Here is an 11749-nt window from a genome sequence, read left to right as displayed (position 1 = left end):
AATTGTGTGGCTCCATAGGCGTGGTTTTGACAGGTCGAGTGGAAGGGGGACAGAGCCGAGTTATAAAAAGAAGGTGTCGGAAACTGTAACGCTGCAGCAAAGCATCACTAGTACTCCGTGCCGTGTGAATATGTCAACATGATCAGAGGGGAGGGAGCAGGCGGCACCGGGCCGGGCGGCCGGGAGCCGCCTCTAGGGGGGGTTCTCGGGGCCGCCTCGCCCCCCGCCGTGCCCGGAGAGCGGCCCTGGCCCCGGAGAGATGGCAGCTGGGCGCTGCCGGCGCTCGGTAGGAGCTCCTGCCGCTGCGGCTCCCGGCAGAGCTGGGGTGGCGGCGGGGGCGGATCGGGAGCCAAGGGGGGGATAGGGCGCGGGTGGATGGGGGGGGGGGGGGGAGTGGAATGGAGGAGGCCACCAGGCAGGGTGAACAGGGGGTCCAGCCCCGGGTGCCCCCACCACACCTCAGCCACACCGAGCGGAGCTCTGGCCTGGCCCGCAGGGGTGGCCGGTGGGGGGAGGCGGCCGCGGGAACCTCGGTGTTCTCCCCCTCACTCCCATACAAAAATTAAAAAATAAAAATCCTGGGCCTCCGGAGCCCCTCGGGCCGCACACCCGTCCCTACTGCGCCGCTCCTGTCGCCGGTTTCCGCTGCCCCTCTGCCGCCGACTCGGTGTCCATTCCCGTCCCCCCCACCACCCCCCCCCCCGCCCTCCGCCCCGGAAAGTCGCTGCTTTTAATGCAGAAAACAGCTCAAGGCCTGACCTCGGGCTGTTTCCCTCCCGATCGCCCCGTACCCGGGACCGAGACCCGGGTGGGAAGCGGCCCGGGAGACCTTGGCTGTGCGTTTCGGCCCGGCCGCGGTCCTCGCGGGGTGATGGCTGCGTGCAGCCGGGGGCCGCGCTCCGCTCAGCCTGGCGGCTGCTGATCGCCTGCGAACGGTAAAGCACCACCCCCACTCCCCGACTGGGAAGGGCTGAAAAATTAAAAAATAAAATAGAATTATATATATATATTAAAATATATATATTAAAAAGCGTTCTTTCTTTCTGTACAGATGGGAGGAGTGCAGCCGTTCGGCTGGCCCCGGCGCCGAGAGGGTTAACGCTCCCACACCCCTCCTCTTCCATGAGGTGCGCGGGGAGGAGACGGGAAGTGTGGCTTTCCCCGCGGCCGGGCCGCTGTGCGGGGCAGCGGCGGGCGGGGGGGGTCAGGCCCGGTCCCCCTTCTCGGTCCCGCTCCCTGCGGGGCAGCCCGTACGTGTGGGTCCCCGTCTGCCCCGATTCGCCTGCCGAGTTTCTGGGATTCGTGTTCCCGGGAGGGCGGTGTCACTGCGGGGGTTCGTGCGAGTGTCAGCGTGTGCGGGGGGTGCGTGTCCGTGGGTGCGCATCTGCGGGTGGCCGTGCGTGTCGGGTGGGGGCGTGGGTTCGCAGGGCACGCGCGTTTCGGGTGGTGCCAGGAGGTGCCTGATCCCCCCCAGGGGGATACTCCCGCTCCCCACGTCGTGCCTTAAAAGAGGGGCTGATAATCCTGCGGGAGAGGAGCGGGGAGAGCTGCCTGCGCGCAGATGGGAGCGGAACCTCTAAAGTGATTAGCTCTTCTAGCATTGCATTTTTGACGCACATGGTTAAGAGCGCTTGGCGCCAGCTTGGTGAAGTCCCTGTAGTAACCAGCGTCTAGGATCGTTTTGCATTCACCAAAATATCTCCCCTTCGGTAGGGGGTGGGGGTGGAAGGGAGAAGGGAGGAGGAGGGAGGAAAGGAAGCGGGAGTAATGCATTCAAAGAAGATGTAGGGAAAAGACAAGGGCGGGGGTGGGGGGGAGCGTGATGTATTTCAAGGAACTAAGAGCTTAGCCGCCCGTGCAGCGTTCGCCTCGGCTGCGCGGAGGAGTGAGTGAGATTTCCCGAGAGCTCTGCTCGGAACCGGGGCATGGGCTCCCGCCTCCAGCCGCAGCGGGTAGCCCAGAACCTTCCCCTTCTGGAACCCACAACAAACGCCCGAAGAAGTTGTTGTTTGTTGGTAGAACGGCTCAGAGAAACTTGGCCGCAGTTTGCCCCGAGCAGGCCGCAGATGTCTGCCGGGGACCGGGAGGTGCCCGCAGGCTCTCGTAGGACAAGCGCAGCCGCTCCCAGAGCCGCCTCGCCCCGCTCCCCTCGCCCGCCCCGCCGGTACTCGCCCTCGGGGCCGCGGTGGAGGCCGGAGCCTCTGGTGCCCTCCGCGCCCGCCCCGTACTTTGCTCGGCACCCACCCGCACGGCGGCCCGCGGAGGGAAACGAAGCGTTTGCCGCTTATGATTTCCAATGTCAGCGTCTGGCTGATGGCGTGCAAACTTCCGCCAATTCCGAGTGACCTCCCCGACGAAGCCCCCTGGAGACTCGTATTATGAAGGGAGGCTGCACTAATCTAAGATCAAAAGCGGGAAGGTGCGAACAGCCTTTGTCTCCCTTCGGCCGCCTCGTTCCCCCTCCTGTGTGTGATAAATCTACCCTGGCGCCGACTGCGCGCTGGATGATTAATTTGCAAGCAAACAAAAGGGGACCTGATGGCCAGCCATCTTAGTTAAATATTGGCCAGTGGTTCCAGCTACTTGTTAGCCGCCTCTTTGCCAGAAACAAATAAATAAGAGACGCGCGGAAATAAATAAATAAGGAAGCCCGCAAAAAAACGAAGAGCGAAAGGGAGGAAAGAGTAAGGAGGGGAAAAAATAAATAAATAAATAAATAAAAAAGATCAGAGCGAAGGGCCGGGAGCCGAGCAGAGGTGGGAATGGGAATGGGGCTATGGAAGGAGGAGGCCGGGTGATAGCATGCCGAGATAGCCGGCTGCCCCCGGCCCGTCTGCAGGCCGCGCTGCACCAAGGCCGACACTATCTTGGAGCTTCAAAGAGCCGTGAAAGGTCCCCGCTGGCTCCTCGGGCCGCGGCTCTAATCTCGGAGCGCAGGAGCCAAAGGCCGGCGCTGGGGGAGCGGCTCGCCGGGCCCGCGGCAACCCCGGCCACTTCCCGAGCTTCATCCCTGCTTTTCCCCTGTTCAATGCAGGCCGGAGGGAAAGCAGAGCTGCCCTGGTTGCTGAGCGGCTGTGAGAGCTCCGCTCGCTCAGATTTCGCACTCCTAAGCAACTTTTTAGCTTTTGCACGAGAAATCGGGGCGTGCGGCAAGCCTCTGCCGGTGTCCCGAAGAGCCAGCGGGAGGGAGAAGGCAGAAGGAAAAGAATGGCAGCGCGACTGATGAACCCACACGTCCTCTCCCAAGCCTGCGGGAGCCACTCCAAGGCGTGTGTGCGTGCTGCGAGCCTCGTGTGCGTGTGCAGGGGAGGCTGCGTGGGTGTGCGCGCCCCGGGGAGGGGGGGCCGTGCACTGAGTGCACCGTAAATCCGTGATGCAGCTACTAAAGCCGGGGAGTCTCCTTGCACCCCGTGTGTACCGGGCTGACAGCGGTGCTAGTGGGTGCTGTGCAGGAGGGAGCAGGGCCAGCACGCACTGCAGTCCTGCACACCTCCCCAGTGGGACTTTCCGTTCTCTCGATGTGTTTTCTTACGGCACTGCAAGTCCGAGCATCCCAGGCGCCTCCATCTCCTCTTGCCGCAGCTTCTGCTCGGCCCCCAGCCCTCGGAAGGCAACACGCAACCGCGGCTGGGCTATGTTTATCCCAAATAAAATGCAGTCGGCTCGTTTACTTTGGCAGTTTTGCAGTAAATACTCGGGGTGCGTCGATGACGCGCTTATTCCGAGTGCTGCTCCCCTGTCTGTGCGGGCTGCACTCGATCCCAGAGAAAGGTGTCAGGAGCTGGGGCCGGTGCTGGCACTGCTCCATCGTGGAGCGGCACTGCAGGCCTCGGGCACAATGAAATGGGTCTCTATGGGGCGAGTCTGTATACTCAGACCTCATGAACTGCTGCGGGGGAGGGAAAGGGGTCACCGTGACAGTTCTTTGCTTTCCCTTGGGCAGAGCTCTTCCTGCAATGGACAGCTGAATTTTAGCTAAAGCCTGATCTAAGTGCTCTGCAAAATAACCTGCCCGGGTCCAAAGGAGTGTGGAGAGGGATTGGAAATACAAGCAGGAAAACAAAACAAAACAAAACAACACCAACAAAAAACAAAAAAACAACAACCAACAAGAAAAACCAACCCGACACAGATTTCTCTCTGGCCAGGTCACCGGTCCTCTTAACTGGGACTTACAGGGCTGGACGGAGCCGAAGGCACTTTTACACACACCTCAGGGCATCAGAAAAAATGCAAGTGAAGAGAGTGGTGGAGAAAGGTTCTCATCCTTCACCCGTACCTGAGGTGTGTTCCCGCAGGAAAGGCTGCAGTGTCCCGGCACAGCCCGGCACAGCATATCACGGCCCGGCCCGGCCCGGCTCCGCACTTCCCGGCCTGGCACACGGCCTGGCTCCTGCTCTCTGCCAGCAAAGCAGCCAGCTGGGACAACGGCTCACAAACACAGTAACCACTCATATCCCTGCGGCAAGACCCGCTGTCACCTGGTCTCCATCCCCAAACAGCTCTGACGCTCTCCAGCCTCGGATGGGAGAAGAAAACCAGAGGGCACTCGGAGGCGAATCCCTACCCCAGAGTCCCCCCCGTCCCCGAGCCCGGGCTGCCCTTTCCCCCAGCCTTGATCCTGGAGTACGCTCTTAGCAGAGGCGCAATGAAAGTCCTGCTCTCCGCCTCCCCCCCCCCCCCCGCAACCCGCCCCACATACACACCTATCCTTCTGCTCCCACCACTGCTGGCTAAGCAGAAATTGTAAATAGAGTTCACTACTTAGATAAAGATTTTATTTATTCATTTATTTATTTTTTAATATCCAGGCGCATACACACAGTTTGCCACTCAGGAAGTAGAACTAATTGTCGTTTCCTACAGTCAAACAGATCTATCTTTTCAATGCTGTCTGTGTGTGTCTGCATGTGAGACAGAAAGAGGGAACGAGTGGATACGTTTATTCAATTATTTAAACACACACACACAACACAAAAACAATCCCGAGGTGGGACGAGCCTTCTCGAAGGAGCCCTACAGCTCTCCAATGCGGCATTCCCCCCCCCCCCACCCCCCACCTTCGCCTGCTCCCTGCAGACCCAGGAGAACAAGGCACCCGGAGAGAGAAACCGATTTAATCTGCTTTGACCATCGGCCGTGTTCTTTAACAACCCAGCCCCGGAGCTGGAACCTTGCCCACCTCCCCCGGGGTCTGCTCCGATCCCCGCCCCCGGGCACCCCCTGGGCACCCCCGAGGCACCGGCGGGCGCCGGCTGCAGCGGAGCACGGAGAGAAACCAGGAACCTCCAGCACCGGCGCTGCCACGCTACTCTCCCATTTTCTTCGAGATGCCACGGATCCACCCGGCGATCGATTGATACCTCGGCCCGGGGGAGAATGAGGGGGTGGGGGGCAGTGGAAACAGCTGTTGCAAAAGGACATGGTAAATCTAATAGGGGCTACTGTCAATAGAGAAATGACAGAGAAGAATTGGCTTCTTAAAGTCTGCTGAACTAACACTCATCATGTAGCCGCGGCCACGTATTCTCAGTCGGAGCCTGGTATCCATTACTATTTTCCTTACTAGGTTTCAATTAAAGAGAGATCTAACCCCCCGACGCACGCCCCCTGGCAGGAGATAAAAGACAGGCGAGGGGAGGCATCGGACACATCCTGTCTGTACGCCACGTTTGTCACCAAAGCCGAGCTGCCGCCGTGCCCCGACCAATTCCCCCGGCCGGGTAGGGCTCGATCCCTGCGGTGATCGCAAACGGAGATGTGCGACGGTCCCAGGAGCCGTGCATCTCCCCATCTGTCTTCGCCCTCCATTCTCCTTCTCCCGTTTTCCCATTATGTTTAACCCCTCTCCTCTCCTGCCGGACGGAGAAGCTCCGAGCTGGGAGGCTGCGGGTGGCTGCTCTGAGCAGGGGATTCTCGGGGTGACACCGTCGTAGTAACTGCGTGTCACTTGTTCCCTCTCGAGTGAGATTAAAAGCGCAAACTTCTCGGCACCGAAAACACACACAACCAATTTAAAAACCTGCCGATTTTCTAGGGGAGAAGGGAAGAACTTCATTTAGTTTCAGTGCCCTGCTGAGAGGGGGAAAGGTGGGTGGGAACAGTTTTTCCTCCTCTGTCTCGTCCCAGGTATGTGCCCGAAGCTCCAGCGCATCTATACGGGGGCTGCGAAAGGCACCGAAACGTACCAAATTTCCCCTTACGACTTGGTCAGTGTCAACCTATAGGTGACACAGGACGTGCCGGGGTGGGGGTGGGGGGGTGGGGATGGAGAAGGAGCTGCGGGCTGTGTCCCACCGGCGCTCCATAAAAGTGATATTGGAGGAGGAAAGTCCTTCCATCCTCTCCCATCGCTTTCCAGCTCTCAGTGCTGCCAGGGGATAAATCGCTGCCTTCGGGGCTCCAGGCAGTCTCACCGGCAGCCTCGTCCCTTCGGCATGTAGGGGAAAAGCTCATTGCTCTGCACTCACAGGGATGGAACTTAGCGAAACCCTCCAGAGACCGTCCCCGTGGGGAGCAGAACGAGCTGGGAACGTTTATTTATGAAAAGGCTCTTCTCCGTCTTTAGGGCGTGGGAGGTTTTTTGCAGCTCCGTTTTATTTTAGTTTAGAATTTTGACCAAACTTTAGACTGATATTTGGAAAGAGTGAATGCGCACACATGGGAAAGTGAAAAAACTGGTCCTTCGAGGTCACCCGCGAGAAGGAGATGGGATCTCTACCCCCTTCCAAAAGAAAAGAAAAGTATCAGAAGGGGAAAGATCTCATGCTTTTATAGTTTAAAATACTATGAATGATTTGCTTTTAATGGCACACGTGGTTGTAAGGAAAGAGAGGCTCTGTTTTCGATCTCGCGCTTGCTCCTCGCTTTTCTATAGGTGTGTGTGGATATACGTGTGCTTTGCAGCCCTCACCTGATGGCTCTCCTCGTCACCCCACCCTCCTCCCCGGACCCGCAGCACGTTGCAGGCCACTCTCTCCCACCGCTGTGTCCACTGCAGGGATCCAGAAGCACGGGCACAGCCGACTCCTACCACGGCGTTTCTCCAGAGCAGCGGGGGTGTTATGAACACTTATTAAACCCAGGTGATCTGAGAGTTGGGGCATACGGAAAAGATTTCCAATTAAAGCCGAGAGCAGCCAGCTTCGCGTCGCAGGTGTAAACAATATTTGTGAGGCTCTCGCTCCTCATCCCGGAGCGGATTCTTCCCCTCGCTGTATCCCGCAGGAAGGAGAGGGGAAGGGGCCGCTTCTCGCTCCGGGCCCCATTTACCACCTCGCTGGGCTCCCCATATCGCTCAGCGCGCACTCGGGCGGCTCTGTGCCTGCAGCCCCCGGCCCCGAATCTCCTCCCCTCCGCTCACCTGTTGCCGCAGCCGCTTCTGTAAAGGCAAGGATTAAAAAGGATAATTCAATAGCTCCGGTCTAGGAAAGCGGCGGCGGTGTTAAGTGACACGGGAGGTGGGGTGGCACGACACGCGGGAACAGTGGGCATCACCACGGGCTGCTGGGTACGCGCTCCTGCTTGGAAGAAGTGCTTTCTCACAACTTTGATGCCGGATTTAGGGGGATCTGGGAGCTCAAATGCAGCTGTGAAGACGTTTCCCAGTTCGCCGAGAGCGTTCGGGTTCACGAAGCATCTCGGGGGCCGTAGGGGCGGCCCCCGAACAGCTCCAGCCTCGTTAGCGAGACCGGGCACGCTCGTTTTGGAAGATCCTGTTAAATAACGGAGAAAGCATTCACGTATGCTTAATCCAATGTTTCTTTATATACCATTTGGACAATTGTCTCGATCCGAGGTCAGGAAAAAGTCCTGCTCGGTGGAGACAAGAGGCTGACAAGGTGGCAGGAGAATGGGGGGCTTAGGGAGCGACTCGGTGGTAGCGCCATGTAGGCAGCTCTACTTCTGAAAAACACGGGCGCTGTTGGTGCCCGCCGCTCGCGGAGCCGCTCACTCTGCCCCGGGGCAGGTTATGGGAGGCACAGTCCGTACAGCTCCTGACCGTCCGTACCCGGCAGCGAAGTGAGCAGAGCGGATTGCGAAAGACCGTGCGCACTGGGATGTGGAGGGGGGTCTAGGGGGAGGGTGGAAGGAAGAAAACAGAAGAAAAGCCTGTCCCAAAGAGCTGAAGTGGGCAGAGTATTACATGTACAAACATCCAAACAAGATTGGAGCGGTACAAAGCGTCGGAAAATCCAGAGCAGCCACATAAAAAGAAAAGTTAAGTAGGAAGTGGTGTAAAAGCGTTGTCGTTTATTTCGCCTTCCCTTCCAGATGTTCTGCATAAAGCTCTATCTGTAGGGAGGAGGGAGCGCGCCCGGCAGAAACGAGCTCCGGGAGCGGGTGCCGGGGGCTGCCCGGGGCTGCTCGGGGCTGCGGCCACCGGATGGCGCAGCCACCGCCCGCTGTCACCTGCGGGACCTGCGTTCACCTGTGGGTGGCCCCGGGCCCTCCCAAGCTCTGTCGGGGTAGCAGAAGTTGGTGCGGGCACGGCGCAGCACCGACCCGGCCCCGGCGTTTTTATACACCGGGTTATGGGACCGAGGGACTCGTGGAGTTCGGAGTGTGGCCGTCACGCTTTGCTGCAGGGGTAGGGAGGAAGCCCCTGAGCTCCGAAGCTCGTCTCGAGGGAGTAGTAACGCGTTGGGGAGAGAGAAACGCAGAGCTGAGTTTAAAGGCTGGAAAGAGAAAGATCGATCTTTGTGGAACAGCTGGGCTGAAAGTATCTGCCAGAGCCCCTTGCACTTAGGGCTGGAGGAAGGTGGTTGAGAACTAATATCTCAAGTGACATAAGAAGAGAACAAACATCCTGCCAAAACTGCGTTTTGTCCTGTGTCGCTCCCTCCCCCGAAATACAGAGCCCACCCCCCCCGCCAATTCCCAAACAAATAAATCCAAAGCCAGGTCTCGCTGTCACCGGCCAGCAAAGAAAAACTAAAAACTCGATTTTCATGAGCGCTGCCCGCTCTGGGAAGAGCAAGGAAGCAGCCCAAAGCCCCGGACAGGTGCCTTCATGTGCCCTCCCTCCCTCGCCAACGAATCTGCAATCCCAGCCCGCAGGAAAGCGCTAAGGACAGTAGCAGGGTTTAAACACAGAGAAAAGCCTGTTTGCTGCTTTATTAGTGTTGAGTCTACTCTAATTACGGGAAATCGCTGCTCTCGGTCTGAAACGACGTGTTATCTTGTGCTTGTAAAATACATTTCGAATAACTCTCCTCTGTCTATAAAATACAGTGGACGGAATATAAATAAACTGCTGTCCATTTGTTTAATGCTATTTTAGCCAAATTGACTGGCCGGATTAGAATTCGACATAAAAGCTTTAAGTTTGCAGAACGTCCGCGCTGCAACGTCTGGGAGACAGGACTCTGGCTGCTGCGCGACGGGCACGTTAACTGCATTAAAACCTCTCCATACATTTTCTGGCTTTTGCTTTTCTTTCCCTTTCGCAGCACATCCACCCGCTCTCCCCGCCTCCGGGCGCCCGCGCCTGTTTTTCTCCAAATGAAGTATTTTACGTGATCGATGGAAGGAGTCATTTGGCCCATAATTAGGTCAATAAAATCAATGTTTATTCCTCGGATGGACTGAAAGCTAATAAATTCCTCTTTTATATTCGCTCCCTCCGAAGATCAGAAAAGAGCTGCCCGGCCCCAGCGTCGGAGCGGAGCGCGGAGCCATCCCCGAACGGCAGCCATCGCCCGGCGGCAGCAGGAATCCTCCCCTAAGGCACTTCTGCGTATCCCTCCCCACCTCCAATCCCTTAGCCCTGCACCCCGGTGCTGTTTGTTTTCCAGCATGGGACGTTTCACAGCGAATCCAGATTTGCTCTAAATCCCCTCCAACGCGCGCTCCCCGCCTGTCTCGCAGATCACTTCATTTCACTTGATTCCCTTTGGAGTCCCCAGGGGAGAAAAAAGAGAGAGAGAGAGAGAAGGAGCGAGGCTTTTCACAAGCACCAAGGGGAGGTTTGGATGCGACTTGGAGAATTCCTATTAGAGATCGGGAAGGCGAAGCTTTTTAAAAGGGTGGAAAAAGGAAAGCCACATTATTATTATTATTATTATTATTATTTTGCACGCAGTAAGAGCGAGGGAAAAACACCCCGGTCCTAATCAGATCAATATAGAGATACAGAAATCTTTGCAAAGGTTCAGCAGTTTACAGTGGGTTCCAGACCTTTGACACACATTGCAGATTAATTGGGCACTGTTAAGGGGGGGGCGCGGGGGGGGGACGGGGACGGTGAAGTGTGTGTGTGAGTTGGGGGGGAGGTGGGATTCCAGTTAATTAGTCGAGAAATGAATAAAAACTAAACATTATCGGAATTGTCTGCGGGTCCCGGTTTGTTAGTAGGGATTTGGGGATCAGCTTTTGTGCGCCGTAAATTGGATCTGAGTAGCGTGGTGCTGTCTTACACTGCCGTTTTGTGAACTGGCGACAGCTCGAGTCCATGGGAAAACTTAAAGGGAACCTGGGGCCGGTCACGGAGCCTCATTATCTCATGTCGGATACCATCTTTAGGGGAGAGCGTGTAATCAGCGGTGGCACACTACCAGCCCCTCTCAACCTGCGCTAAGCCCACCTCTTTCCGCACACGCCCCACGGCCGGGAGATGCCGGTCCAGGACCCAAATGCAAAGAAACCGGCCCCAGCCCGTTGGGTGGAGGCCGCGCTCCAGGGCCGGGAGGCAAAGACCCCCCTCCCCCGCAGCCTTCCCCGTGCTCGTAGCTGAGGGCTCGGTCTCCGAGCTGCCTCCTCAGGCTGACCCCCGCCCCACAGGAGCCGGGCCCCGCATTCTTGGGCAGGGAGGGCTGGCGGCGGCTGCTGCACGGCCGCGTTCTGCCAGCCGGTGCCTCCCCGGGAAGGGGTTAGCGGGGCCCTGCCGGGCTGTCAGCCCTACTGGAAAGAGGCAGGCGGGAGTTTCCCTTCGCTCTCAGTAAGGTGAATTCCCAAGCAGCCGCCCTCTCTCCGCAGACTGCCCTGAAGGTTCTCGGTTGGCAGAAAGGGGAAAGAAGGGGGAAAAAAAAACCAAAAGAGATGGAAAGGAACGGGGGAGCCGGGAGCAGCTTCTCTCGGCCGCCGAGGTGGATTCTTTACGGGGAAATACCTCGAGCATTGAGCCAAAAGAACCCCCGGCACCCCATCCCTCTGGATGGACCTATCCCCACCCCCCGAAGCGTTACCCGGGAGCAGAGAGAGGGAGCCCTCAGCCCACGGGAACACCCCCGGCTGGGTCTCCCAGCTCACAATTGGTGCTGGCACAGCCGAGAGGACGGAAAGCCGGGACCGACAAACCCTCTGCTTCCCATTCCCGCAGCTTTTTTGGTGGGGAAGAGAGCGGAACGTATCCACTCCGCTCCTCGGAGATCCGCCGCTTTCCCAGGGCTCTGCTGCCGGGCTGGAGACACCCCGGGCAGCCCCGCGGCCGGGCAGCAGCTCGCCCTGGGCCGGTAATTGGGCGGGCTTAAAATCAACTCCGTTAACAAGCCTGCTGTCCTCCTCACCCTACCCCCGCGTGTGAAACATTGTCATCCGGCGCTTCCAGGGGGCAGTGGGAAGAGGTTGCTCGAGGAAAAAAAAAAAAAAAAAAAAGAAAAAGAAACAAAAATAATCCTTAACAACAATAGAAAGTGTGTGAACTCCCAGCGCCTGTATGTGCAGTACAATGCAAAGCGGGTTAATATCAGTTAGCAGTTCTGCAGCGACCTGTAAAGTTGCCTCTTTGGAAAGATTCTTGATGTATTAC

The 11749-nt window shown here is 57.7% G+C and overlaps 1 protein-coding gene across 7 annotated transcripts; it reads left to right on the top strand.

The window, feature by feature from the left end:
• Nucleotides 1–22: 22 nt before the first annotated feature.
• Nucleotides 23–10166, top strand: LOC107321106 (uncharacterized). Of its 7 annotated transcripts, none has more exons than XM_085509575.1 (3): nt 23–286; nt 1052–1127; nt 4149–4749. In XM_085509575.1, exons 1-3 carry the CDS (start codon nt 139–141, stop codon nt 4636–4638), a joined length of 714 nt encoding a protein of 237 aa, XP_085365701.1. In that variant the 5' UTR covers nt 23–138; the 3' UTR covers nt 4639–4749. The 7 variants fall into 7 exon arrangements, with proteins under 7 accessions (XP_085365701.1, XP_085365705.1, XP_085365706.1 ...); XM_085509579.1 differs by lacking the exon at nt 4149–4749 and adding an exon at nt 9632–10166 and having other exon boundaries at nt 29–286; XM_085509580.1 differs by lacking the exon at nt 4149–4749 and adding an exon at nt 6878–7142 and having other exon boundaries at nt 34–286.
• The last annotated feature ends 1583 nt before the right edge of the window (nt 10167–11749 follow it).

The sequence above is a fragment of the Coturnix japonica genome, chromosome 9 (assembly GCF_054131305.1).
Source record: "Coturnix japonica strain WE chromosome 9, WE-NBRP24, whole genome shotgun sequence".
Taxonomy (NCBI): domain Eukaryota; kingdom Metazoa; phylum Chordata; class Aves; order Galliformes; family Phasianidae; genus Coturnix; species Coturnix japonica.
The sequence above is the reverse complement of the archived record's forward strand: the minus strand, read 5'-3'. Positions and strand labels throughout refer to the sequence as shown.